Below are 27,115 nucleotides of genomic sequence, written 5' to 3' on the forward strand. Positions count from 1 at the left end.
ACATGTGTCCCCAAAGGACCCACTTGCGTCTCGGCCACAGGTAGGCGGCCCCCGCCCCTCGGCCCTCCTGCGCGCCCCGCGGTCACGCGTGTCCCCCCGCGCCCCGCCGCGCCGTTCCATTGGCGGCGGGCTGGGCTGGCCCCGCCCCTCCCCATGACGTCAGGGCTGGCCGGCGGCGCCGCGCCGGGAGGAGTCGCCGCTGCTCCGCGCGGGGCCGGGGCCGGGGCCGCCGCAGCGCCGTCGGTAAGGGCCGGGCGGGGCGGGGGCGGCGCGCCCACGCGCGGGGCCGGTGCCCACGCGCGAGCCCGACCGGCGGCGGCGGGGTGCGCAGCCCCGCTCCTACGCGTGTCCCGCCCGGCGCGGCTGTGGCGGCTGGCGCGCGTGCGGGGGTCGTGGGTGGCGACCCCCACACACACCCACGCGTGCGCTTCTGCCCCTCCCCCGGCGCGCCCGGCCCGCGCCCGGGCAACGGGAGGGACCCAGCGTGTGTCCCCCGTGGGGCAGCCCACGCTAAGACTGCGTGGGGCGGGGGGTGGATGGCTGTGGGGCTGGAGCAAAGGCGGGGAGCTTGTCCCTATCACCGCACGACCGTCGCCATCGACCACGTCCCCTTGGCCCCGTGGCCCTTCACCGCGTGGCCACAGTGCCCCCGTCCCCCCCAGCACACTGACACCCTGTCGCCACTCGTGTCACAGGTGGGAGTGGGTGGCCCCCGCGGGGCACCATGCCGCTGGGGCAGGATGGGCCCAGCTGGAAGAAGAGGACCGAGGACATTCGGCGCATCTACGACTTCCGAGAGGTCCTGGGCACGTGAGTTGCAGGCGGGAACGCGCCGCTGGCACCCACTCGTGGCGCTGGATTCGCCAAAACCACCGTGTGCAACCGTGCCCGCTCCGGCACTGGCCCGAGGCGGGGGCCGCCGCTGGGCTGGCACCCCAGGGACCTGCCGTGGGGTGCAGGCGGGGGTCTGCGGTGCCACCTGCCCCGCCGGCCGCCTGCCCCCGGCTCTGCCCCCCCAGCCCTCCCGTGCCGGCTGCCGCACCGAGGGGGCCGGGCAGGGGTCCCCTGGCTGGCACAGGGGTCCTGGCGGTGCCCGGAGCACCCTAAGGCTCTTAGGCTGGATTAGCGGTTAATTACAGCAAGGCTTAGGGCCTGGCAGGGCGCAGGCACGCTGCCCGCCACCTGCCCCGTCGGGGCACGGCCGATGGCTCCCGCCGGGCACCCTGGCCTTCGGGTGGCCCCCGTGCCCCCAGCCGGAGTGGCCCTGCTCGCCCTGGGTGCCACAGGGCATGGGGCTGCCGAAACCCACCTGGGGGCTCATCCCTGGCATGGCTCAGCCCCCGCTGCCACGGCCTCGCCCTGCCTGGTAAGGGGACAGTGTGGCCGTGCCGGGGGGGTCGGGCACTCCATCCCTGCAGGGCCGTGTCCGGCTGTCCTGGCCGGCGGCTCCCACTCGTTTTTCGCCTATAAATAGCTGAACTTTCTGCCTGTCACCATGGCAATCGTGGCACAGCGATAGTGGCTCTGGCCGGCGGCACCCCTGCCCTGCTCACCCCTCCCCCCCCCAGGGGGGCCTTCTCCGAGGTGGTCCTGGCAGAGGAGAAGGCGACGCAGAAGCTGGTGGCCATCAAGTGCATCGCCAAGAAGGCGCTGGAGGGGAAGGAGACCAGCATCGAGAACGAGATTGCCGTCCTCCACAAGTAGGGGCTGTCCCAGCACCAGGGTTGGGGGGGTCCTGCTCTGCACCCCCTGCCCAGCACCCGGCACAGCTCCCCGCTGCCAGCACCCGGTGACGGGTGTTACTGGCAGTGCCCAAAATAGCCAGTGGTGCGTGACGCCCTGCGGGCCGAGCCTGGCGGCTCCCTGTCCGATGGGGGGCCAGGGTGGGGGCAGCTGGGAGACCCCCTCACGCCCCCCATGCTTCCCCCCCCAGGATCAAGCACCCCAACATCGTGGCCTTGGATGACATCTATGAGAGCAGCACCCACCTCTACCTCATCATGCAGCTGTGAGTGACGTTGGGGGGGGGTCCAGAGTGGTGCGGGGGGGTTGTGCTGACTGGCACTACCCGTCCCCGCAGGGTCTCGGGGGGGGAGCTCTTCGACCGCATCGTGGAGAAGGGCTTCTACACCGAGCGGGATGCCAGCACCCTGATCCGGCAGATCCTTGATGCTGTCAAGTACCTGCACGACATGGGCATCGTCCACCGTGACCTGAAGGTAAGTGGGTGGGGGACATGCACATGCACAGCCCCCTGTCGTGCTGGTGGGGAAGGGGACCTCGGTGTCACCCCTCCCTGACCACCCCCTCCCCGCAGCCCGAGAACCTGCTCTATTACAGCGTGGACGAGGACTCCAAGATCATGATCAGTGATTTTGGGCTGTCAAAGATTGAGGGCTGCGGCAGCGTCATGTCCACGGCCTGTGGCACCCCCGGCTACGTGGGTGAGCTCCTGCCACGGGCTGCCACCACCCTGGGTGTTGGGGTCCTTCCCCCAGGGTTGGGGTCCCCCCTCACCCCTGCCATCCCCCCCAGCCCCTGAGGTGCTGGCACAGAAGCCCTACAGCAAGGCAGTGGATTGCTGGTCCATCGGGGTCATCGCCTACATCCTGTATGTACCAACCCCCTCTCCCCCTCCCCCTCCTCTCCCCTGGCCACCTGGGGCCAGCATCCCCCTCCCTACCACCCCCCCAGGCTCTGCGGGTACCCCCCTTTCTACGATGAGAACGATGCGAAGCTCTTCGAGCAGATCCTGCAGGCTGAGTACGAGTTTGACTCGCCCTACTGGGATGATATCTCGGACTCCGGTGAGCTGGGACCACCAGGGTGGTGGGGGCTGGGATGCCGGCATGGTGTCATGGCAGCTGGCACAGGAGCTCACAGCCGTTCCGTGCCCCATCCCAGCCAAGGACTTCATCCAGCACCTGATGGAGAAGGACCCCGGCAAGCGCTTCACCTGCGAGCAAGCCCTGCAGCATCCCTGGTACGGGGGGCACCTGCTGCTGTCTGCCCCCCTCCCTGGCTCACCCCATGGCAGCCGTGGGGCAGGGGACCCCCCCGCTGACCCCCCTCCCACCCCAGGATTGCCGGGGACACAGCCCTGGACAAGAACATCCACCAGTCGGTGAGCGAGCAGATCAAGAAGAACTTTGCAAAAAGCAAGTGGAAGGTGAGCGTGGGGTGCTAGGGTGGCGCAGGGGGTGTTGAGGGGGTGCAGGGCCGCCCCCCCCCCCCAGGCACCTCGTGCCAGGTGATGGATACCATGGGGTTGGCAGCAAGCTTTCAACGCCACGGCGGTGGTGAGACACATGAGGAAGCTGCAGCTGGGAACCAGCCAGGAGGGCCCCGGGCAGATGACTCCCACCAGCCCCGGCGAGCAGCTTATGGGGAGCACCAGCAATGGTGAGCTCTGGGCCCCCACCCCCCGACCCCCCAGCCCTAGGGCTGACCCCAGGCCCTCACCCCGCTCCTTCCCACAGGGTCGGACTGTAGGTGCCTGCCTCCGAGCAGAGCTCAGCGCCTCCCACCGGACTGAGCATGGCCCCACACGGCCACATCCGGGGGGGGGGGGGGGGGGGGGGGCAGGGTGGGGGCCGCCCTCCCATGGGCACAGCGTGAGGTGAGGGGCCCTGCAGTGCTGGAGGTGGGGGGGGGGGGTGGGGGGGGGTGTGTGTGGGGGGGGCACCCTGCCCTGCTCGCATGGGTGTGTGGGGCTGCCCCCTGCCACCGGCTCGCAGCAGAGCTCTGCATGGGGGCAGCCCTCAGGAAGCGCCCCCCCCCCCCCCCCCCCCCCCCCCCCCCCCGAGCTCAGGGCTGCGTTCTGGGCCCCCTCCCACACCCTCTCCCTCCCCCCCATGCCTGTCCTGGCACTGCCCCACCCCCCCCAGCATGCTCAAGGAGAATTTTCCAAATGGATGTTTCTATTTTATTGCTTGTAATAAAGGCAAGAGGCCAACACCGCTTGGCTTGGCTCTGCCCTGGGTGGGCTGGACACAGCCCCGACCACCCCCAGCCCCACTGGCCAGGGCAGCAGCCCCTGCCAGGCACACAGTGGGCAGGGGACAGGCAGCTGCCTACACCGCTGGCCATCCCCAGCTGGGAGCAGGCACAGGGATCCCCCAGCTCTTTCCTTCCTGGGGTGTCCCTAGCGGGTCCTGTCCCCACATCCGCCCTGGCCTCGGCCCCCCGGGGCCCGATCCTGGCTGCCAGCCGGCTCCTGGCCCTTGCGGAGGTCAGCACAGAAGAGGACCTGGCATGGGGAGGCATGACAGGGCTGGGGTTGGGGGCGAGGGCTGAGCCCCGGGTGCCCAGGAGCAGGGTACTCACTGCCTGTGCCCAGCCGGCGCGGGGGCCCCACAGCCCTCGGAAGAAGTCACCTGCAGAGAGAGGGCAAGTGCCAGCTCCAGGGGTACCATCCCCATGGGTCCTGTAGGGGGGCCCAGCCCCATCCTCACCGATCTCTTGGTGGGCCCGGGGGCTCAGGCTCCTGCCACCCAGCGCCATGCCGTAGCGCTGCCGGGCAATGCGCCAGACGTGGGTGTCCACCGGCACGGCCTCTGCCTTGTCCAGCGCCATCAGGCAGACGCAGTCAGCAACCTGCGGCCGAGCAGCACCATCAGCCCCCACCACCAGCCCCACTCCCTGTCCTCCTCCGCCCTGGCACCCACCTTGGTGCCCACGCCGGGCAGGGTGCACAGCACCCTCCTGGCCTCAGCGTAGGGCACGGTACGCAGCTGGCGCAGCCCCTCAGCCCCGAGCCCTTCAGCCACGGCCCGTGCTGTCCCGCTGACAAACTTGGCCCGGTACCCAAAGCCCAGTGCCCGCAGCCGGGCCTCAGCGTCAGTGCCTGTGGAGGGGCAGCGGCGGGACACAAGTGGGCACAGGTGAGGCCACAGCATGGTGGCAGTGGCAGCGGTGGGGCGATGGCGGACCTGTGAGCGCTGAGAGGGAGGGGAAGGCGTGAAAGGGCCGGGCGTCGAGGCGGCAGAGGCGTCGGCCGAAGGTGCGGCAGAGGCGCTCGATCATGCCGGTGATGCGGGAGACGTGGTTGTTGGAGGTGCAGATGAAGGAGAGGAGGCACTCCACGGGGTCCTGCCGCAGCACCCGCACCCCTGCCGGCGGGACGTGGTGAGGGGAGGCGGGGCGGGTGCCGTAGCCACCCCCGTGGGGCCACCTCACCTGGGAAGTCAGCAGCCACCTTGCGGAACAGGGGGTCGGCAGCCCCCCAGGCACGGTACAGGGCTGGAAGCCCCACGTCGAGCTGGAAGTAGTCACGCAGGATCTGGTCCGTCTCGGCATCGCCCGGCTTGGCTGCCCCGGCGGGACCCCCCTCCTCATCCCCCTCCTCGCCGTACAGCGTGTACCAGAGCCGGTCCTGCTCCTGCCGCAGCGTCCAGACGCGCCCCTCCAGCACGCCGGTCCAGGCCCCCGGGCTGCTCTGCCACCACCTGCGGCACACGGGCCGTCGGGGCCGGGCCAGGTCCCGCCGGGGCGGGCTGGGGCCGCCCCCCGCGCTGCTCACCGGAACGTTTGGCCCGACGCCAGCACCAGGTCCAGGCGCAGCTCGGCCGACGGGCAGGGCAGGCAGCGCCACAGCGCCGGGCAGGCGGCCGGCGAGTCCCGCAGCTGCATGGGGGCCGGGTGGCGCAGGGGCCGGCCGCCTCCGGTCAGGCCCCTATTAGACGTCTACCCCAGAGCCCCCCACAGACAGCCCCCCACCCCGCCAGCCCCACAGCCCCCGCCTCGGTCCCCCAGAGCCCCCTCAGCCAGCCCATACCCAGGTCAGCCCCCTACCCCGCCGGCCCCTACACAGCCGCACAGCCCCCGCCCCACGGAGCCCCTCCATACCCAGGTCAGCCCCCCAGGCCTCGCCCTGCAGCCCCCGCCCCACGGAGCCCCCCCAGCTATCCCCGAGCCAGGCCGGGCCCCCCCCAGCCCCCTACCCCACCCGCCCACGCCGCTCCCCACCATAGAGTGCCCCTCCACGCAGGCAGAGCGCCCGACCCCGCCCCGCCGGCGACGCTCTGTCCCCACTTCCGGCCGCGGCCCGGAAACGCGGCCCGGCGGCGCCCGCCCCCCTCCCGCCCTCCGCCCGCAGCGGCCGCGGCTCCGCAACGGAGGTTTATTTTCTAAGAATCAATAGATTTTTCTTCCTTCAAAATAAATACAAACAACGTCCGAGCGCGGGGCCGGCCGGTGGCAGCACGGGGGGGGGGGGCGGGGGGGACGTCCCCGGCCGCGGCGGCGGCCGGAACATCCCGGGGAGCCGCGGGCGGGGGGTGGAGGGGCGGGCACCGGGGATGGGAGAGCGAGGGGGGGCACGAGGGGCCGGCCCCCCCCCCCCCCTCCCGGTCCCCCCCTCGCCCGGTGGGTGCAGACCAGCTGCACGGGGGGGGTCCCCGAGCCCCGTTTGCCCTGAGATACGGCGGGGGAGGGCCGGCGGGGGCCGGCTCAGTCGCTCTCGCTGGAGTCGCTGCTCTGCTCGCCCTGCACCTTGTTGCGGTGCTGCATGGCGCGGTGGTAGGCGATCTGCACCGACTTGCGGATGTTGGACTTGCGGCCCTCCAGCATCTTCTCCTTGTCCAGGTCCTGGTTCACCCCCAGCGGCACCAGCTTTGTCCGGGGCAACCACTGCCTGCGGGGAGCGGGGGGCCACCTCGTTTGAGGGTTACAATCGTCTCCGGGCGCCCCCCCCAAAGCCCCCGGTGCCCCGGCCTTACCAAGTGCGCTTGTTGTCGAAGAAGAGGACAAGGTAGAGGTGCTCGCGTGCTTCCTGAGTCATCTGCTCCCCCAGCTTCAGCACCTCCAAGGGGGGCACGGGGATGGGGACACCATGGTGGAACATGCCTTCCCGCGGCATCTTGGGGTCGATGATCTGCCGGAGGAGCAAGGGGAGGGCTAAGAGGGGAACGGGGACCCCCGACCACCACTCTGTGGGAGGGGGGTGTGGATTGCGGGGTGGAAGCGCGCAGCTGGCGGTACTCACCAGTGCTGGGTAGGAGGGATACCCCCGGCACTTGGCCCACACCAGGTCCAGGGCATCCAGGGAGGAATCCTCATCCTCAGACAGCCACCCCGTGCCACGCCCCATGCCCTTGCGCACCACTGTGCCAGAGGAGAGGGGAGAGGGGAGTCAGCTGCATCCCCCCAGGTGACGATGCCAGCCAGGCTCCACAGCAACAGTACTTACTGCCATGCCCCACGCCTCGCCCTGTGCCCACGGAGTAGGACTCATTCTCTGTCCCAGATGTGTCCTCGCTGCTGTCCTCTGGGAAGTTCACTCGGGAGAAGGAGGGTTTCCCTCTGCCCTGCTTGGAGGGCGTTGTGCTGTGGAGAGAGGAAGCAGAGCAGTCACTGGGAGCCACGTTAAGATTCCAGAAACAGCTTTTGAGAGGGCCAGCCCAGCGGGACACCAGGGTTTGTGGGCTCCAGACCCCAGCCTCAGCACCAGGAAGGACTTGCAAGGGTGCCAGGAAGAAAGGGGGGATGGTGCTTCTGCTGGGGCACCAGCCAGACCCTCAGCCAGTTTCACCTGGGAGGACCTAGAAGATGTGCACTGATCCCAGTTAGGGGCATGGGCAGGAACCTGGCTGCTGGAAGGGCTGGTGCCGGAGCAGCCACTGTGCCAAGAGGGAATTCCCTGGTTTCTGTTCCCTACTAGCCCTCTGCCACACACCCACCTTTAGGTTTTACATTAAAAAAAGGCAAAAAACCCATAACTTCCTGGGTTTAGCCAACAGCAGCCAGGCTGCAGGAGGGTGAATGAGACGGGTACCACCAAACAGGCTCCTCCTCTGGCCACTCAGGGCTGAGAGCCACTCATCGCCACCCCAGGCAGCACCAATGTCATCAGAGCCGGGCTGGCAATGGTACCTGGTACGGTCTGAAGCAGCACTGCTGCTGCTGCTGCTGCTGGACTCCGAGTCGGAGCTGCTCCGGGGAAGATTGCAGTCGTTGCGGTACACCAGGAAGCTCTTCTTCACTGGCTGGTTCCCGCTGCTAAAACCGTTGGCTGGCAGGTCTGCAAAACACCCCACCAGAAGAGTGTTACAACTGTGCAGCACCCTGCCACGTGCTCCCAGCAGGGTTGCAGCTGCCTGGCTGCGCAGGGGAAACCGCTGCACCCACCCATGGGAGCATCTTCAGTGGATTTATCACTGTCACTGTCAGAGCTGGAGCTGGGGCGTGGGCTTCGGCCTCGCTTTCTCTGTCGCTGTGAGGACCCCATTATCGGGAGCTGGGGGGGCCCAACGGGGCTGTTCCCATGCCCAGGAGCGATCTGGCTGTCTCGATTCTTCGGGGGGCGTCCTGGACGTTTTGGAGGGCCTGCAGTTTTAGGGTTCTTCTTGGAGAAGAGCACTGATGTCCTCCTGCCAACTTCATGTGCTGGGGTGGAAGAAGAATTGGGACCCAGACCTGGAAGAGTGAGGAGAAGGTGTCAGCTGCAGCTTGTGGGACCTGGCAGGGACCGCACAGCAGTGGCATCAAGGAACAGCTTCATTTCTCAGTAACATTATGTCAGAAGAGCCTCCATCCTGAGCTTTGCCATGCCTGCACCCTCAGGGTCAAACTATCCCACCTGCTGAGAGTAAAAGCCAGATGGGGCCATGAAAGAACACCCCAGCAGCCAGGGATACCCTCCTTTCTCCTGGGCATCAACCACACAGAAACAGAAGCCAAGAACAGGAGGCAAGCAGAAATAAACCTTTCCCGTGACACACAGCAGCTGAGAAGCTCCACTGCACCCTTGAAAGATAAAGGCCCTAAAATGCTCCCTGCTTGTGGAAGAGCCTGTTTTTACCAGCGCTTAGGGGAGCAGGGGTGGGATGCAGAGGTGGCAAACCCCCAGCGATGCCTGGCAGCTCTGCCTGGAGCTTTTGCTGTGCGCTCCTCACAGAGCCCAGCTCAGCATCTCCGTCCAGGAGGCCAGGGAGCTGGCGGCTGGCCCGCCAGTGCTGCTGCAACTCCCTCCCGTGCCCTCAAGCAGGAAGGGACACTGAAGGCAGCCTGCTCAGTAATGCCCCTAGAGAAAATGGGCAGCATGGCAGAGCTGGCAGGGCCTGGCAGGAGGAAACAATCCGTCTCATGCCCCGCATCACACAGCTGGGACTCTCAGTCTCTGGAACATCCAGTTCCTCGGTGGCGCAGGAGGCGAGCTCACTGGGTGAATGCTGACTGCAGCTGCAACCACCAGCAACCTGCCAACCCTCCCCAGAGGCAAACACACACCAGGCTGCAGCTGTTCCAGGTGAAGGTGGTAGCCTCCTTCAGCTGCCAATCCCGTTTGGCTGGCATGGCTCCCTACAAACTACCCAGGGGATACCGTCCTCCGATGGGCATGCTGGGAGGGAGGTGCAGACGTTGTACTCTTGCACCCACTCCTACGGAAGGCACTACAGGAAACAAGGAACCCCCACAGGGGAATGGGAGATAAGGGGCTGCCCTCCTGAGAGGCCATCTGCTCTGCTCCCAAGGAAGAGCAAAGAGCAAGATGTGCAGGGAGCTGCCCACACAGCCCTCCTGACTGGAGGCACCTGGCAGGGCAGCCTCTCCCCCAGCCGTGCCTGTCCAGAGGCGGTTCTCCACCACTCCTCAAAACTGGCCGTATTCTGGAGGGACCAGTACCTTTGCCAGTCTCCTGGCTGCTGCTCTCTTCTGCAGCACTGTCTGTCTGCAGGTCCTTCTCGCAGGGGTTGTGTGACTGCAGGACTCCCCTGGCAGAGGAGCCGTGCCGCTCCAGCCCATCTCGGCCCAGGTCCCGCGGGTGAGCGAGCTTCCGCCGTAGGACTGTGATCTCCTTCTTGATCATCTTGGCCCGGCGGGACCGTCCTATGCTCTGCTTGCCAGCACTGACCTCATCCAGTCGCTCCAGCAGGATCTTTAGCTGCTCCTCCAAAGGCAGGTGCTTCTGATTCTCCGAGAGCAGCAGCCGCACATCTTCTGAGGGAACAAAGAAGAGCAGATGGATGGAAGAAATCAGGAACTCTTTGGAGGTCCTCTACCTGAAACGTTTTAGGGCAATCCAGGTTCCCCACAGGAGGGAAGGAGCTGACATGGTACCAAACACCTGTGAAGATGGGAAGTTACCCTAAAAGACCTGGAGGAGCCCTGTGGGAAGCAAGCCAGTTGGGACTGCCGGGCAAAGCAGGCTAACGTGCAGCTTGGAGAATACCAAGGTTCCCACTGGCTGGGGCAAGGACACAGCTGGAAAAAGAAAGGGGGTTGTAAGAGGAAAAGCAAGAGTTGAAGGGATCCTGAAGCAGTTCCCCTGTCTATGCCTGTCCCATGCTTAGGGACAGCATGAAGGGCACCCTGAAAGGATCCTCCTCTGACAAGCTGTTCCTGGTGGTGCTCCCCACTGCCCAGAGACAAGCAGAACGACAACCACAGAACCAGTGAGATCTGGCTGAGGGGTACCAGGAGCTTGTGCCAGCCAGCAAAGCCCACAGCTGGGGAGAGAGGCGGGGAGCACACAGTTCTGAGCAGGGAGAGTCAGTCCTAGCTGGGCAGCACAGCAGGAGCCTCAGCAGCTCACAGCCAGTGCTGGAGATGGGGCGAGTGGCGGTACCCCTGATGCTGGCCAGGGAGGACGTGGCCAATGAGGACAATGGGGACCAAGGGACTGACAGGGCATGCAGACAAGCCACTGCCTAGAACCAGCCTAACGGGGCCAATGGGTACCTGGCCAGTAAAGCCCACACCCCTCTGGGGAATGGGGACACACAGCCCAGTCATCCGACTGAACCTCTTGTGGGAGGCAGTGACTCTGCCCAAGCTCTACTTCCGAGCACCCTCGTACCCTGGGACAAGCGATGAGTACCCACCGTCCTCGATGTCTTGGACCTGAGCCTCTTCCACCGTTACACAGTGGGGGAAGTGCATGCCTGTCTCAAAGTCAATGCCCATCTTCTCCGCCTGCCGGCGAGCCTGCCGGAGAACGGCGCCTCCCTGCTCCCGCAGACGGATGGCTGCCCGGTAGAAGATTGTGTCTTTGGCATTGTATTTCAAACAGTTGTTGATAATCAGGTTGAAATCCTCCTCAAAGTCGTCGAAATTCAGATAGCGATAGGCTTCCAGGTTTTGTTTCATTGTCTGAAAATCCATTGGCTTCTTGATGTGATCCAGGTAGTCTGGGACCTGCGTGAGGAAAGAACCAGAGCTAAGAGCCCAGGAGCCATCAATTAGCATTACCTGCTCCAAGAGAAGAGTCGTTAGAGGAATCAGGTATTGCTCTCTGTGTTCTGCCCAAATGCACATCGGGGAATGCCGTCTGCTTTTGCAGCTTGAGGAACAGTAACGCCTCCGGACTAGGGAGCCCATGTGCTGTGCTCAACCTGTTAGAGCAGATACGCACTCTGAAGCATTTTTACAGCTCCAGTGCACATGCTAGCATCCCGTCCTCTCCTCCTGTCTGCAGGCAGCTGGGATTCAGTCCGCTACACAGCATTCGCTGGGGGAGGAAGCCACAAGCACAGCCCTCGGGGGTGAGGGTGAGTGCAGACAGGTAACACAGACCTGTCCAGGCGGCAGCAGTGGCTGCAGGTGGGACAGCACTGCCTTCCTCCCCAGCTCTGCACAGACACCTCCAGGCCAACCTGCTGCCAGAGCTGTGCAGAGCCAGCACAGCCTTTCCCCCCTCCCTGGGCAGGGACTCGATGATGGTGTCAGGAATCATTTCCCTCACCCCCAGCAGTGACACTATGGAGGTCAAACCCATTTCTGTGCTGTGCCCAGCCTGTCACTTAGCAGAGGCCTTCATGAGAGGACAGGTAAGTGTGTACCACCTGCCAAGGGCCGGCATTCTGCCTTTCCCAACGGGAATCCCCAACCACTCACAGACACTGGGGAGTCACCAGCAACACGCGCAGAGGAAGAGCCAGGTGCTGTGCTCCCGGCTGGCACCAGCTTGACTGTTCTGCATTTGTCCCACCCAGGAGGGGCATCGCTGCACACTCCCCTTGGGTGAGTGGTGCTGGGATGCATGAGCCAGTACCAGGCTGCCCAGGGGAGCTTCTGGAGCAGAGAGCGCCCTGGGCAGCCCTTGGCATGAGCAAGGGACAAGTTTGAGTGAAGTAGAAATCTGGGGGAGGGGGTTCTTACTTCGTAGATTTCTGTTACCTCAGACAGAGGGACCGGCTCGCTGAAGATGTTGCCTGTGTCTTTCTCCTGCAGCTGCTCAAGCGTCTTGCGGAGGAGGATAAGGAAGGGGGTCAGCTGCATTTCCAGTGCCACCTGCTGCACTTTGATCTGAAACAGAGGAACAGAGCAGGGCTGAGCCCCCTGCCCAGCAGCCAGGCGGCGGGGACAGTCCCCAGGGAGCAACGCCGTAGTCCTGCAGGTCAGTGACACCTCTTCTTCAGCAAGAGGTAGGGACTGCACCTCACCCCTCCTCTGGGGAGTGGAGGTGTAACACCAGCTCCAGCACCTGTGCGTCTCACCTCAGCCTTGCAGAGCAGCCACCTTTGCTCAGTCACAGGGGCAGGGCACAGCATGGCTGAGGGGACCCCAGCACACACCCTACAGCATTCTAAAGAGCCCATGCTTGCGCCCACCCCAGCAGCTCCCCAAGGAGGGGCAAACAATCGTTACCGTCTCTCTCTTGAGCTTCTCTCGCTTGCGTATCAGCTCCACCAGCAAGCGTGCACGCTCTAGGTCATGGCGGAGGCGCTGCCATGACTTCAGCTGCTCCTTCAGGGCCCAGTTCTTATCCTCAGTATCTCTCTGCGGGAACATCAGAGACTGTGAGCTGATAGGAGAAGTGTTCCCATCTCCACCTTCCTAACCACGTGCTGGGGCTCTTCCCTGGCAAAGGGAACCAGCATGCCTGACCCGCTCGTTCAGCGAAGGTCCTGGTTCCCTTGTAACCTAGGTAGGTGACTCAAAAAACCTCTGGCCAGAGCTGAATACTTGCTCCTGGGTCACCAAGCCCTTAGGACGCCAGGAGGCAGACATTCCGAGCCTCTGGGAATACTCTTCCTAACACAACCAACTGCCTGCAGCTGCCCAAGAAAACAGAACAACAATACCAAGGTCTGTGCTGCTGCTGCTCAGAGCTCTGGCAAAGGGCAATAGGGCAAAAAGGGAGCATGGCTCTGGTTGCTTTCACTTCTGGAGCAACAAAAAATGCCAACTTCTATTCTGCCGTAGCTAAAGATGAGCAGAAGCAGTCTCATATCTTCTCCAGCAAATAAAAATGAGAGGGGGCAAAGGCAGGAGGAACCCCTGCCCAGTCACAGTCTTCAAAGGGCTCAGAAAGAAAGATTTAAAGCTCAGACGGGGAGCCAGAAGAAAAATCTTCCTCTCTGGCACCAGAAACTTAACATCTGTGAAGCACTGACTAAGGGCTGAGGCAGACAGTGGGGTGGAAGCAGCACCCACAGGGAGTGCTCTTGGAGCTGTTTCAGAAACTGGAAGTGAGGTCATGGTTCCCTCCAGACTGTTTCTGGAGATCTCCAGCCATCTCTCTCAGCACTCGCTGACACAGCAGCCTCAGACTAGAGCCATTTCTGACCCGTTTGCCATTGCCACTGGCTAAACACAGGCACAAGGACGGAGCTAACTTCTCGGCAGCAGCATGAGGCAGGATTCCCTTCCTGTGGCAGGCTGCCAACAGTGTTGCTGCCTGGCAGATCTCTGAACACCGAGAGCGAAGGGGAAGGTGAAACAGCAAAAGCAGTTGGGGCCGCCCTTTCCCTCATCCAGGACCTCATGCCCCTGGCCCCCCTTCTGCACCTGCAGGCACCCCATGCACCAAAGGCTTTGAACCCACAGCTCTGAAGGCGCAGGAAGCATGTGCACACAGCCAGGTTTCCCTGCAGCATCGCAACGAGCAGCCCTTACCTGGTCACAGTTTCTTTGTGACTGCAAGTGTGTCTGAAGGCGGCGGAGCAAAGGGACACCGTTGCGGGACTGCCTCTTCAGAGTCCAGTAGCTGTGCAGCCTCTGCATGAACTGGCTCTTCCTCTGGATGGTTAAACGGTTTGTAATCTTACTGAGCCTGAAAAAGGGAGAGGAACCACACAACTCATAAACAAGGCAAGCCTGGCCGCTGCAGGAGAAGCCCTGGCTGGGGGGATGTAGCAGTGAGACCACCCAAGAGCAGCTGAGAAGCTCCTCAGGCAGAGAACGCCCTTTCCCATGGCAGGAATTTCTGTAACACCAAGTCACGCAGGGCAGCCGCCCCCCTGTCAGTCACAATGGAAGACACCAGGAACCATCCAGCCTTGCCTCTCCAAAACAGACTTTTCCTTTCTACCTCCTGCCAACTTTTGGGCTAAAGCCCAAGGCAGGCTATGCCAGGTCGGGGTACAATACAGATGCATTGGGGACCAAGACCTTTAACAACAGCTCCTGCAGTCCCTTGAGACCACAAGCGTTATGGCACTGCGATCCCAAAATCGCCAAACGTTACCAGACAAACTCGAGCCCCAGGGAGCCCGTAACTTGACCAAACCTGGCAAAGCATGAGGAGGAAACAGGAGGCACAAGCACAACAGAGCTCCTATCTGACTTAATGAGGGAATACACTAAACAACTCAAAACACCACAAAAGCGATTTTCCTACTCTCTACAACAGCAGAAAGTCTGGAGGGGCTGGGACAGCCTCATTCAGCAAAGCTAGACAGAGACATCCTGCTAGCAGGCAGCTGAAGGGATGACCCCCAGCACCTCCACATCCCATGGGGACAGCTCTTCATAGGGGATGACCCGACCTGCATCAGCCTCAGCTGAAGAGGCTGGGGAGAGCAGCCTCATGTGCCATCGCCAGCCAAGCACAGCTCCCAACAGGAAGACAGCTGGCATTCTGGCAACAGCCCTTGAAGAATAATTAATCCCAACAGGAAGGCCTGGGGAGAGGTTAACAGCTTCTAGCTCAGTGTGGGCTTTGCTGCGAGCGCAATGATAGCAGCAAGAGCCTACAAACTGCCTGCCAACACGTCCACACATAAGAAAAGAGGCTCTGGCTGTAGAGCAAGCTCCGAGTGAACAAAAACATAAGGTTAGGACGCAAACAGACCGTGGCAAAAAGCCAGCAGCCTTGTAGCAGAGACCTGCCTCCACAAGTCACCAGAACGCTGCCCAGAGAGCAAAGCCCATGGCTTCTGCATGCTCCCCTCTGACTGCATGGGAAATAGTCTCAAGGGTCTGCAGGGAAGCAGTGGTCCCATGTGCCTGCCCTGCCACAGCCATGCTCCACGGGCCAGCAGGTATGGCACCAGGGTGTCACGGGGCTATACCTCCAGCACAGCTCCTGCTGTGGGAAGAGAGCTCAGCAGCTCAGGGGTGGTGGTTCACAACCATGAAGGCAAACATTTTCATGTTCCTGTGCTTCAGCTGTGCAATGCCTGCTGCAGGGTGATGGCAAGATCCAAACCCATCCTAAGATGCTCCTACATGCTTTTGCACACTGCCAAGGAGACCCAGAGTTATAAACTACACTGACAAACTCTGGCAAGGCTCTTAGATGCGCTTGTTTCAGAATTTGCATGCCAGGCCAATGATCAGACCAGAGCAAGACACAAGCAGTTACACCCCTGTAACTACCGGGTGTTCCTGCCTTCCTGTGAGCCCTCAGGGTTGGGTTGCAACAGAAACACGACCCCTGGCCAGGCTTTAAGTACCTTCCGGTGCTGCCCTCATGCTATAACCTCACCGCAGTCACACCCTTCAGCAAGCAGGAGTCCTGGTCCTCTCCAGCCACCCCTCACAGGCAGCTGTGCAAAGGCTTTCTGCGCCCGCTGCCGCCTGGCCCTGCTCCAACAGGCAGCACCGAGACAGAGCTGCTGCCTGCGACTCGCACAAAACACTGAGGAAGCCCAGCAAGGGGTAAGCGGTTGCTGGGATGGATGAGCTATGCTCAGCAGGGCACAGGGATCCCAACACGAGACCTCTCCGCTCCAGAGCCAAAACAGCCCCCGCAGTTAGTTCATTTCCCAGGCCTGAGTCACTCCCACACTTCCCTCTTTCCCCCAGCACAGCCCTGGGAGAAAACAAACCTCAGCGGAAAGGAGAGTGGCCCCCTCCTCCCTCCCTGGTTGACTCCAGCGTCTGAGGTCACCACAACAGGAAAGGAGCACTGGGAACCCCCAGCTGCTTCCTGACATGTCCGGCCAAGTGCGTTGTCTGCCATTAAACTAACAGCAGCTACTTCCTGCTCAGCCAAGGGCCCACACAACTTCAGGGAGCAACGCATCACCCTGCTTCTCTGCAGGACCCCCAGAAGAAACCACCAACAGCCCTCTGTGAGAACAAAGCAAAAAGTACTGTGAGAAAAGCTAAGGAGAGGAACAAAATAACGCCCATGTGGAAAGCAGGACAGGAGGCCCAGAGAAAGAGAAATTTCTCCACAGTCAAGGGAGGAGGATAGGTCATACCTGTGCGGAGGGATGCAGGGCACAGAAACCACAGGCGCTGCGGCTCGTTTCTCTGCCAGGATCTTCCGTGCCTTCTTCATCTTGATCCTAGACTTGGCCTTCGCTTTTTTGACTTTCTCAGAGCTCCAGCCCTTCCCTTCCTCCTCCTCCTCCTCGTCCTCCTCTTCCCCCTCACTGTGAGAGAGGGCAGGAAGCCTGCGCACAGAGCCCGGCGGTGTGTGGATGTCACAGTAGGCAGTTTTGCGCACACTGAAGGAGGTACCATTGGCTCCCGTCTCACGGACAGGCTCCATCTTCATGTAGAGCCCGGCCTGCTGGGCGCAGGTGACATGGAAGGCAGTGTAGCAGTTGGCTTTGTGACACTGGATGCAAGCCCCAGAGCCGCGCTGCTTGCAAATGTAACAGGTCAGCTTCCAGCGCGCGGGCGGGATGTGCTCGATGCTGTCGATGGGCTCCAGGAAGACGGTGTTTGCAAAGCACACCTCTGGGATCCAGAGGGCACAGACCACGTGTGCCCAGCGCCCATCATCTGTCTGCTTGAAGGCCCCCCCCTTGTTTGGGCAGAGGGCGCAGTCCACAGCTCGTGAGGGTGACTGCAGGCACCGTCTGCATAGCCACTGTCCCTCCGGGATGTAGGGCACCCCGTAGCACTCCTGGTGCACAGCCAGGTTGCACATGTCGCAGAAGAGGATGACATTACTGTTCTGACATTCCCCATCGTTGCAAATGCAACAGACGGCATCCTCATCCACCAAGGCATTTGGATCCCCTTTGTTGTGGCTCTCAAAGTAGGACTCCTTCTCTAGCCGGTCCATCAGATACTCAAATATCTCCTGGGGAATGGGACTCACGCCTTCGGTCTTCCGCCGCTCATTCATGATGTCCAGCCAGATGTAATCTTCCTCATCCATGTCGTACTCCACCTCCTCATCTAGCTCCTCTGCCGACTTCTCGATGTACCTGGAAGGACAGCGTAGGAGGGTGAGGGTATGGCCCTGGTGGGGTTTGGAACTGCTGAACCCTTACTCCTACGGGCTGTGGCTGAAGGAACATTTAAATGCTCCTAAGTCACAAAAAAACCACAAAAGAGGGACAAGGCAGGAACGTGCAGAAGCAGGAGGTGCTGCTGCACCCTGAGCAGCGTTGTGGCACAGCAGTGTGTTGGCCATGACAAAGACGAAATAACACTTGTCTAACAGGCAAGGTATGGGCCTCGGAGACTCATCAGTGCAAGATGGGAGCCTGCACAAGCCATCAAGCAGGTGCCAGATACTCTGGAGACAGCAGCGTCATGCCCAAGACACAACAGCCACCAGGCACGGAGGCACCATGTTTTGTTAATTCTGGTGAGGAGGGCACAGCCCTTTTCTCCTTCCCTCTGAGTTGCGGGTGAGGGGATGCTATTTAGAGAAGAAAGCTGGAACCCCGAGGCTGCTACTCCAGAGACTGACAGCAACCACCCCCCACCATTGCAGTGAGCAGCACCGCAGATGCCTCAGGGGGAGGTTTCTTTTCTAACACCCTGACAAAAAATAACGTCATTATCCCATCCCTGGAACACGGTGCCAGTTTCTCAGAGCACACAGTGACTAGGACAGCCAGGGTGGCCACATAAACATGACTTTGGTTCGGTATTAATTCCCTGCATGGGGTATTATTTTGGGCCATTGCAGTTGCCAAACCACTCACAGAGAACTGCAGGACAACAAGGAGAATTAAGCCTGCAAATAGACACATCTTACAGGTACACCTTGGTGCTGGGGAGCTCTAGAGCTACCCCAGCATACCTCTGAAGAGCGGTATGGAAAGCAGGGGAATACGTTTGTTTTTTGTTATGATTATACGTGCCATCCCAGCAAGGAAAAAAGGCAGCAATCAAACTGCCAGCAATGACCTAAGCAGCAACTGAGAGCTCTGCAGGCACACAGACCCCTCAAAACTGGGGTGTGACACCAGACAACGCTCCAAGAGCCTGAAGCCACCGGATGGCCAGCTCCGCAGGGCCCATGAGAAGCAGAGGGAGGCCATTTCTACACGCTACAGACAAGCCACCTGCACGGAATGGGGCCAATTCCATCTCCAGACCCAGGACACGAGCTAGAGCTGCCTGGGAGCCTCCTCGTGCCTCAGACACGGACAATACCTGTAGTATGAGGTGGGGCGAGGTGGGGCATCGGGGGTGTCCTGCTCCAGCTCTCGGTACACCACCTCGGGGAGCTTGGGGGTGGTGCCAGCCGAAGCGTTGTGGTGATGGTGGTTGGAGTCCTTGCGCTTCTCCTTGTTCTTGTGCTTGCCGGATTTGGGTGGGACGCTCTGGGTCTCCGTGTTCTCCTTATTGCTCCCATTCTCAGGCACCTCCTCGGGAACTTCCTCGTCCTCGGACACCACATCGAGGTTATCGAAGATGCTGATGCGATGGACGCGGCCGTGCAGGTCCACCTCCACCATGCGCTGGGCCTGGGCGTAGGTCATCACCTCGCGGCCCGGCGACTGGGAGGTCTCGGAGGGGCTGGGCGACTGCTTGTCAGCGGCGCGGGCCTGGCGCCCCTTCTTCTTGTGCTTGCGCAGGGGAGTGTGCTGGGGCGGGGGGGGGTTGTCGTGGTCATAGTGGTAGAGGTGGTACTCGATCCCGCTGTAGCTCTTGTAGATCTTGCGGCAGGTGCCCACCGGACACTCGTAGGGGGGCTTGGTGGCCCGCAGGTTGTGGCAGAAGGTCTTCACGTCGAAGTCTACGCCCATGGCGTCGCCCGCCCGAGCGGGGCCGACGGGGGCCGAGGGACCGAGGGGGGCTGAGGTGAGGCCAGGCCAGGCCGGGCCCCCCGCCCCGCCGCCCCCTCCCCGGGCCCCGGCGCAGGCCCGCCCGCCCTCCCCTCCCTTCCCTCCTTCCGGCCGCGCTCACCGGCCCGGGGGCCGCGCTCAGCGGGCGGGCGCGGGCGGCGGCTCCATGGGCGGCGGCGGCGGCGGCTGCGGCGGGCCCGGGCCGGGCCGCAACAATGGAGGCTGCGGCGGCGCCTGGCGCGGGGCGGCCGCTGGGTAAAGCGCCGCGCCGCCCTTAGCAACCGCACTTTCGGCACGGCGCGGCCGAGCGGGGCGGCGGCGGCGGGGAGCGGCCGGCAGCGGGGGGCGGGAGGCGGCGAGAGCGGGCGGGCCGCGGGCGGGCCCCGGGCGGGCAGGCTGGGCCGCGCCGCGCCGCCGCCGGCTGAGGCGAATCTGCCGGCCCGAATCACAGGCGCCGCCGCGGCGCGGGAGCCCCGCCCGCCGCCCGTCCCCCGCCCCCCGCCGCAGCACGGCAGCAGGCCCGGTTGGAGCAGTTTATTTACAGTCGGTAACGCGGTACAGGCCGCCCGCCCTCCCGCCGAGCCGGGGCGCTGCCGGGGGCCGCGGGCAGGAGCGGAGCCAGGCCCTGGGCCCCGGTGGCTGGCCGGCTGGGGCCCCGGGCATGCACGCAGCCCCGGGGGTCAGGTCCCCCCCGGCGGTCGCACCGTGCCCGCCGGCAGCCTGGGCCCGGGCGCCGGCTCTGCCCGTGCCGCGGGACGGAGCGGCCGGGCAGGGGCGGGGGCGGCCGGGGACACCCGGCCCTGCCAGAAGAGGGGGGTCCCAGCGCTGGGCACCGGCCGCAGCGGCTAATTGTCACCGCGGGGTGGGCCACATCCATGGCCAAGCCCAGGCCGTCAGCAGAAGAGAGGTGACACTCCTGGCCGACCCCACGGCCCCGGGGGGAGCTACTGCGGGGCCGCCCGGCGCGGCTTGATGTCGCGGGTCTTCATGTAGGAGAGGAGCTGCTCGGGGATCTCAGCCAGCACGTCCTTGGCCAGGCGGGCCATGCTTAGCACCTGGTTTCCCGAGTCATCCACGTAATCCCGAAACGGCACAAACTTCAAGGGGAGGAAGTTTGCAGCCCGGTTGGGAACAACCCTGCGGCTGCGGGGGTCAGCGAGGGACTGAGCATCTCTCGCCTGTGGTGGGACTGGGCTCAGTGCCAGTGTTACCTGTACGATGTCCCTCTCAGCGAACCGTCCCCGGGAAGACACCCGTACCTCATCACCATCCAGCTCCTCCATGGCTGGGAGGGGACAGCCGGTGTCACTGAGCCTTGGTGGGGTGGCCACCAGGGACAGAAACACCATCCTTTCCTCCAGGACACTGAAAGCATCCCGGAGGAAGGGACAGAGTTTCCACCTCCCTTCCCTGGTGTCTCCAAACACCAACTCACCCTCAAACTCAGCTGGACCCACTCCCACGATGATGATGGACATGGGCAAGGCAGAAGCCTATGGAGCAGAGGCAGGGTGGCAGCTGTGGCAGCACCCAGTGTGGGGTGAACTCACAGTGATGAGGGTGCACTCACGGTGACAATGGCTTCCTTGGTCTGCAGCATGTCAGAGATGACACCATCGGTGATGATGAGGAGGACGTGGTACTGCGAGCCATCTGTCACTTGGGCGGCTGCCCTATAGGGACAAGGATGGGGTCCCTCCAGCAGCCCCACTGGCGTGGGACAGCTGGCCCCACTGTGAGACTGGTGGCATTTAGGGACAGCAAAGGGGACAGAGTCCCCTCGTACTCACCCAGCCACCTGGTTGATGACGGGGGCAAAGTTGGTGGGACCATAGAGCTGGACGGTGCGCAGGCTCTGGAGGTAGGACTCCAGCACACCCTCAATGCCAGCACAGTTGGGGTTGTCCACATTGTTGTTCTGGGGGATGGGGATGGGTGCTTGGAGGGGGACCATGGCTCCCAGTGTCCCCCCCAGCTGCAGGATGCCAGGGCAGAATGCGGCCAGGGTTCTTCCCCTCCCCACCCAGCTGCTGTGGGCACCCCACGGGCAGCCCTGCCCCACAGCTGGGAGATCTGGGTTCACCCTCAGCCCTGCCCCATGGTGGGGTGTTCCCCCCTACCCCAGGGCGCACCAGGGGGAACTGGTGGGAGATCTTGCCGTCAGGTGGGAGTTTGGCACCGAAGCCGTAGGCAGGGAAGAGCTTGTCGCTGTCGTAGTCCTGGATGATCTCCCCCACCGCCTTCAGTGCCAGGGCGTAGGCGCTCAGCTGGTAGGGACTCGCATAGTGCAGCGAGGTGGGCTGTGATGGCATCCCTGCGGCACAGTGCCTGTCGGCACCTGCCCCATGGCCAGCCCCACAGCCGTGGCAATGGGACACCCCCCCACCAGCTGCACTCACCGTTGGAGGCCGTGAAGTCAATGGCGACGGTGAAATTCAGCTGCGTCCTTGGGGGGGAGAGCGAGGCAGGCTGCCGCCCCCACAGCACGGGGGTGCTATCTTCCAGCCCCATGGCGTGGCGTGTCCTCGCCACTCAGCACCCATCACCTGAGCCCCCCCTTCCCCAGCCAGTGCCCCTCAGCCTGGGGCTGCCACCCTGCACCCTATCCCCACTGCCCACTCATCACCCCCAGGCTCCACCTGCGCTGTCACCGCTGTCCTCAGCCCGAGACCCTCGCCCCTGGGGGGTCTCAGGGAGCTGGGGGGCACCCAGCCCCCCACTCACCCGCCCCGGATGTAGTCAACGAAGGTGAACTCGGACTCGACGGAGAAGGAGAGCAGTGTCACCTGTGGGCATGGCGGGGGGGGGGGTGTCAGGCCCAAATCCAGCCCCCCACCCCTGGCAGACACAGCAGGGGGGGTCAGACCTGCCCCCCCGCCCCCCCCCCCCCCCCAGGTGGGAGCCGCAGGAGTGCCCCAGCCCCACTCACGGTGCCGGAGTTCACATATTTCTTCTTCTTGCATTTCTTCCTGGGGTTCAGCACCTGCGAGCACAGGGGTGAGTTGGCCCTAGCGTAGGTTCCCCCCAGCCCCTGCCCCAGCCCCCACCCTACCTCGTACACTGTGAACTGGCTCTGTGCTCGGGAGAGCTCCCTGTAGCTCGTGGCAAACTCCCCAATGAAGTCGTGGCTGCGGGAGGAGCACAGGGGCGGCACGACCAGGCACCCCGGTGAGGGGCACCCTGGGAAGTGACAGCAGCACCCCAATGTCCCCTGCCACCCCATGGACATGGCCTCACCTCCCATCCCGGTCCCAGTCGTACACATCTATCTTCACCGTCCTGAAAGCAAAGGTGGGCAGTGGGTGAGTGGCCAGCCTGGCTGGCACAGCCCCCCCAGCCCCCCCTGGTTTGGGGACAGCCACCCCCACAGCGAGCACCCTGCCTGCATGCTGCTGGCAGAGCCACCCTGCCTGCCCAGCCTGCAGCTCTGCCAGGAGAGAAGCGGGAAATTTGGGTCATGGCGGGGGCCTTGGAAAGGAGGGGAATGCCTTTATGTAATTTGGGTTGCAAAAGAGGAAAAAAAAAACCCAACAGGGACCCAATTTTGCACTGCTTGCTGCTATGGGGCCAAACCCGTGAAGAGATGCTCATGCCCTGCTCCGGGCCACGGCTGCCCCGTCCCCGTACCGGTCGTAGTCACCATTGCAGAGGGCACGCACGGGGATGGTGAAGGGCTGCCACACCGGGTTCAGCGTGTTCTTCACCACCTCCGTCTTATGGCAGATGGTGAAACTGCGGGGACAGGGCAGGGTTGGGGTGCGCTGTGTGGTGATGCTGGCACCCTGCCCGCCCCACCAGGGCCCCACGCTCACGTGCCATCCTCATTGCTGCGGTAGAAGACGAGGAAGGGGTCGGATTTTCCAAAGAAGTCCTTCTTGTCCAGCTTGTTGGCACACAGCTGCATCGTGACGATGTCCTGGGGACAGGGACCATCACTGCTGGCCACCTCTTCACCCCCCACCCCAGCAGCTGCCCACAGCAGGGAGGCTGCACAGCCCCTGCCTTGCCACTGCTGGGACATGGGCACTCACCCGGCAGTTACTCAGCTCCTCAGCCAGCAGCAGGATGGTCCCACACCGCTTCCCTGGGACCCCCCTGGGACCAGAGGCACCCAGTCAGCTTGGAGATAAGGAGAATGGGACAGGGGCAGGAGGTGGGGTCAGGGCTGGGACTTGTGGTCCACAGCTGGTGCTCGGCAGCATGGCCAGTGCCCCCAGCAGAGGACGTGCAGGGAGGTGTCCCATGGGGCAGGTGGCTGGGGACATGGTGTGGGACCCCTGCTTGCCCTGCCACGGGGTGTGACTCACGTGAGGGGTCTCTCCAGACGGCCTCGCTGGGACCCGATCACCTCCCCCAGTGCTACGAATGCCTGCCCCAGGAAGTCCTGCGGCCCGAGCACAGTGCTGTGAGGCCCTGGGGCTCCTGCCCCAGCCACCAACCCCCCTACCCTCCCCCCCAGCACCAACAGAACCTGCCACCCCCACCCCCACAACCACCCCCACACCCACAGAACCTGCCACCACCTTGCCTCGGGGCCACACCAAGTGTCCTGAACCCACCCTGTGCCCCAAGAGCCACCACCCAGCCCAGAACCCATCCTTCACCCCCAGGGACCATCCCAAGTGCCCACTCCACATCCCCTGGACTCATCCTGTGCCCCCAGGGACAGCCCACAGCCCCGGACCATCCCTGTGCCCCCACAGAACTGCACCATGTGCTCTGGACCCATCGCTCCAGAGCCACCCCACGTGCCCTGAACCCCTCCTGCACCCCTCAGACCACCCTACACCCATCTTGCACCCCCAAAGCCACCCCCATGGTGTGTTCTGGCCCCATCTTGCACCCTGCCCCACCAGGCACCCCCAGGAGGGCTGGGTTCCCAGGGCAGAGCAGGGGCTGATGCATGGCAGGCACCTACCTTCTGCCAGTCCCCATGGGGCACAGAGAGATGGAGAGCAGGTTAGAGCCCTCTGAGGGGCACCTGTCCCCCCTCGGCACCACCCACGTGGGGCACAGACTTGGGGTGCCCCACTGCGGCATCACACCAGGGTGTCACCGCGCATCCCCCCGGCACAGGCTGTGCTCACCTGCTTTAAAACGGAGCAGCTCTTGGAGTCCATGTTGTAGCTGGTGGTGGGAGAGCAGAGCCCTGAGCCAGTGCCAGCAGGGTGCCCCGCATGCAGCCCTGCTTTCCCACCCCTCTGGGCTTTTTGCCGCCATATCCTTCTTTATTATCATTATTTATTATCCTTATTATCATTATTTATTACCAGCTGGGTGCTTTGTTCCACATCAAGCAGAGCTGAGCCCTTCCCCGGGCACCCTACTCACACATCGAAGCGGAGGTTTTGCTTCTCCTCAAAGTAGTAGTCGAGGACAAACTTGCGGACGAAGTCAGGGTTCAGGGTGTTGTCAATCACCTCGGTGCGCCCAAACTGCGGGGAGAGGGGTGAGGGCAGGACCCCCCCCCAGGACCCCTCCCCATCACAGCTGCCCCAGCACTAATCCTGGCAGGGGATTAGTGCTGCTGGCAGGGCTGGATCATTAGCGTGGATGTGGAGGGATCATTAGCATGGATGCGGGTGGCCATATGGGCCTGTTTAACCCAGCTGGGGATTAGCCAGGAGCTGGGGTGCTGTGAGAGGCAGCACCCCCAGTGTGGGGCTGGGAGCCTCCCCAAGGACCTGGTGAGAGGGGCTGTGCTCACCTCCTTCCACTCGCTGCTTCCTGAGCCCTGCACAAAGAGGACCACCACTGCGGAGAGAGGAGCAGAGCCGGGCTGCCGTGCCATGCCCATGCCACGCCATGCCGTGCCCCCTGCCCAGCCCTGCCACCCACCTGGGTCAGACTTGGAGAAGGTGTCCATGTCCAGCAGGTTCCTGGAGGGACAGAGCCAGGTGTGAGCAACCTGGGTGCCACGCACCCAGCCCTGCAGCAGGTCCCCATGTCCTCCCTACCCCAATCGTGGAACAGCACCATGCCAGAAGGCCGTGCCGGCACCCGGGACCAGGAGCCCCGGCACCCTGGGGAGACGTGCTGGCTCCCACCGCAAGGTTCAGTGGGACAGCAGGGTGAGCGGGGAGCAGTGTCTCCAGCGCTGATGATAATTGAACATGACAGGGAACCCATTTAGAGGACGAAACCTTCCCCTATGCCGCCGGCACTTCTGAGTGCCCGCCGCACCCCAGCAGCAGAAGCGTGGCTGACAGTGGGGCGCAGAAGTGAAAGGAGGCACTTAGAGCAGGGGGTGGGCAGCTGGTGGGGACCAGCTCTGCACCCCTGACAGCTGCCAGCAGAACGGTTGATCATTGCCTTTTGCACAGTGTGACACCGGAAAGTGCCAGGGACTGCAACCGGCACTGCTGGGATCCTTCCCTCACCCCTGGGGTGGCTGCACAGGGTGGGCTGGGGCATGGCTGGGGGCTATGGGGCTAAGCCAGCACCCCTGGCACCAGCATGCAGGAGAGAGACCTCCCAGGGCTCCCCCAGCAGCCCTGGGCAGGGCTGAGCCCTTGGGGGGCTGCGAAGCCGAAGCCTGCCCCTGCTCTGGGCCATCTCCAGGAGGGAACCCTGGCCCCTGCCTGGAGCTGCCAGGCCCCACAGCCCCTCTGCCTGCTGCCCGGGGATGGCAGGGGCTCAGCCGCAAAGAGGGAGCACAGCAGTCCCTGGCCCAGACTGGAGTTTGCAGAGCTCGGGGATGGGCCAGAGCTGCCCATCTGGGCAGGGGGCTTTGTGGGGCCAGCCCCAGGCTTTCCCTGACCCCCGGCGCAGGGATGCTGCTGCTGCATGGGAGGCTGCCCGTGCCGGTCCCTGTGGCCAGAACCCCCGGCCGCGGGCAGCGGTGCCTCTGCTGGGCTATATTTAGCCGCTGACAGACTGGCTCAGCCGCCGCTGCCTGCCCCGCAGACCTGTCAGGGACCGGAGGCACCGGGCAGCATCTCTCCCGCAGCCCCCGTCCCGCCGCGGCCCAACGCTGCCCACTCCTGGCCCCGCTGCCCCGCACGGGGCTCGCGGAGCCGGGCGGAGCCGGGCAGCCTGCCTGCGGCCAGCACTGGCACCCTGCGGCCCCACCAGCGGCACCCCCTGCCCCGCCAGCACCGCCCCGCACCCCAGCCCCGGGTGAGGGCATCGCAGCCAAGCCGCGGAGCTGTGCCCGGTGCCAGCATCCCCCGGGACCCCGCGGAAGGGACGGCACGCGACGCCTCCCCGCGGGTGGCAGCCGGGCACAGGGGTGCTGGTGGCACCGGGTGGTACCTGGAGACCGAGGGAGCCCCGCAGCCCGCCCCACCCCGGGGCCGGGGGCTGACCGGCGGGCAGCGGGATGCTGCAGGACACGGGCATCCCGCAGCGCATCCCCGTGCCTCTCGCACCCACCCGCGTCCGGGCACCAGCCCCCGCCCGTTCTCCCGCCCCGCTCCCGGCTCACCGGCAGGACACGGTGAGCTCCACTTTGGTGCCCGGCACGCTGCCGGCCGCCGGCTCCAGCGCTCCCGGAGACGCCATCCCCGCCCGGGCGCCGCCGCTGCTCCGCGCCGCCTCCTCCCGCGCCGCCGAGGAGGGCGCGCCCGGGGGCGGGCACGGCACGGCACGGGCACAGCGGCCCCGGCCCCGTCGGCAGCGCCGCCCCGGGCCCCGGAGGCGGGGGGTCGGCACCGGGGACTGGCCCGACTCCCGACGGCTCAGCCCCGGGACAGTGTCCGGGCTCGGCTCAGCTCAGCCCCACCGGGACCTCCCGTCTGGGGCTGCGGGCTCCGCTCCGCTCCCCAACCCGGTGCGGCGGAGGCTCAGCCCCCCCGCAACTCCCGCCCCGCCGGGGGCTCCCTCCCGGTCCCGGCTCGGTGCTATTTCGGTGCCGCCGCTCCCGGAGCGTGGGCCGAGCTATTTATAGCGAGCGGCGCCCACGGCAGCGCGGCTCCCGCCGCCCGGCTCCTCCGCGCCGCCCCCCGCCCCAGCCCCGCCGCCCC

At 64.1% G+C, this 27,115-nt stretch overlaps 4 protein-coding genes across 16 annotated transcripts; 1 reads left to right on the forward strand and 3 right to left on the reverse strand.

The window, feature by feature from the left end:
- The first annotated feature begins 138 nt into the window (after nt 1-138).
- On the forward strand, nt 139-3,623 carry CAMK1 (calcium/calmodulin dependent protein kinase I). 3 transcript variants are annotated; one of them, XR_005827528.1, is made up of 12 exons: nt 139-243; nt 696-810; nt 1,514-1,700; nt 1,934-2,008; nt 2,081-2,219; nt 2,318-2,444; nt 2,536-2,611; nt 2,695-2,807; nt 2,905-2,983; nt 3,082-3,169; nt 3,280-3,402; nt 3,480-3,623. XR_005827528.1 is itself a non-coding variant. In XM_040591777.1 (12 exons), the coding sequence occupies exons 1-12, from the start codon at nt 154-156 to the stop codon at nt 3,533-3,535; spliced, it is 1,272 nt and encodes a 423-aa protein (XP_040447711.1). In that variant the 5' UTR covers nt 139-153; the 3' UTR covers nt 3,536-3,608. The 3 variants fall into 3 exon arrangements, 2 of the variants coding, with proteins under 2 accessions (XP_040447711.1, XP_040447712.1); XM_040591777.1 differs by having other exon boundaries at nt 3,276-3,402; nt 3,480-3,608; XM_040591778.1 differs by having other exon boundaries at nt 180-243; nt 1,569-1,700; nt 3,276-3,402; nt 3,480-3,608.
- A 33-nt stretch (nt 3,624-3,656) lies between these two features.
- OGG1 (8-oxoguanine DNA glycosylase) lies at nt 3,657-6,115 on the reverse strand. 3 transcript variants are annotated; one of them, XM_040591780.1, is made up of 7 exons: nt 5,968-6,115; nt 5,522-5,625; nt 5,179-5,447; nt 4,932-5,111; nt 4,668-4,846; nt 4,327-4,376; nt 3,657-4,249 (listed from the first exon to the last, which is right to left on the reverse strand). In XM_040591780.1, the coding sequence occupies exons 1-7, from the start codon at nt 5,968-5,970 to the stop codon at nt 3,808-3,810; spliced, it is 1,227 nt and encodes a 408-aa protein (XP_040447714.1). In that variant the 5' UTR covers nt 5,971-6,115; the 3' UTR covers nt 3,657-3,807. The 3 variants fall into 3 exon arrangements, with proteins under 3 accessions (XP_040447714.1, XP_040447713.1, XP_040447715.1); XM_040591779.1 differs by having other exon boundaries at nt 3,798-4,249; nt 5,522-5,660; XM_040591781.1 differs by lacking the exon at nt 5,968-6,115 and adding an exon at nt 4,455-4,596 and having other exon boundaries at nt 4,028-4,249; nt 5,522-5,703.
- A 29-nt stretch (nt 6,116-6,144) lies between these two features.
- BRPF1 (bromodomain and PHD finger containing 1) lies at nt 6,145-19,241 on the reverse strand. 8 transcript variants are annotated; one of them, XM_040591767.1, is made up of 13 exons: nt 18,517-19,241; nt 16,374-17,333; nt 13,840-13,996; nt 12,589-12,720; nt 12,100-12,246; nt 10,824-11,136; nt 9,625-9,936; nt 8,128-8,415; nt 7,873-8,020; nt 7,190-7,326; nt 6,986-7,104; nt 6,720-6,874; nt 6,145-6,655 (listed from the first exon to the last, which is right to left on the reverse strand). In XM_040591767.1, the coding sequence occupies exons 1-13, from the start codon at nt 19,110-19,112 to the stop codon at nt 6,451-6,453; spliced, it is 3,669 nt and encodes a 1,222-aa protein (XP_040447701.1). In that variant the 5' UTR covers nt 19,113-19,241; the 3' UTR covers nt 6,145-6,450. The 8 variants fall into 8 exon arrangements, with proteins under 8 accessions (XP_040447701.1, XP_040447704.1, XP_040447699.1 ...); XM_040591770.1 differs by having other exon boundaries at nt 6,146-6,655; nt 12,118-12,246; XM_040591765.1 differs by having other exon boundaries at nt 6,146-6,655; nt 9,625-9,939.
- Nucleotides 19,242-19,670: 429 nt separating this feature from the next.
- CPNE9 (copine family member 9) lies at nt 19,671-26,895 on the reverse strand. 2 transcript variants are annotated; one of them, XM_040591775.1, is made up of 21 exons: nt 26,578-26,893; nt 24,990-25,030; nt 24,859-24,905; nt 24,483-24,586; nt 24,239-24,278; nt 24,070-24,072; nt 23,459-23,535; nt 23,183-23,246; nt 22,964-23,067; nt 22,779-22,883; nt 22,389-22,430; nt 22,204-22,279; nt 22,081-22,134; nt 21,876-21,937; nt 21,551-21,597; nt 21,284-21,465; nt 20,942-21,069; nt 20,722-20,824; nt 20,587-20,644; nt 20,363-20,436; nt 19,671-20,248 (listed from the first exon to the last, which is right to left on the reverse strand). In XM_040591775.1, exons 1-21 carry the CDS (start codon nt 26,652-26,654, stop codon nt 20,096-20,098), a joined length of 1,641 nt encoding a protein of 546 aa, XP_040447709.1. In that variant the 5' UTR covers nt 26,655-26,893; the 3' UTR covers nt 19,671-20,095. The 2 variants fall into 2 exon arrangements, with proteins under 2 accessions (XP_040447709.1, XP_040447708.1); XM_040591774.1 differs by having other exon boundaries at nt 22,081-22,279; nt 26,578-26,895.
- Between the last annotated feature and the right edge of the window lie 220 nt (nt 26,896-27,115).

Source organism: Falco naumanni, chromosome 4, assembly GCF_017639655.2.
Source record: "Falco naumanni isolate bFalNau1 chromosome 4, bFalNau1.pat, whole genome shotgun sequence".
In the NCBI taxonomy this organism is placed as follows: Eukaryota; Metazoa; Chordata; class Aves; order Falconiformes; family Falconidae; genus Falco; species Falco naumanni.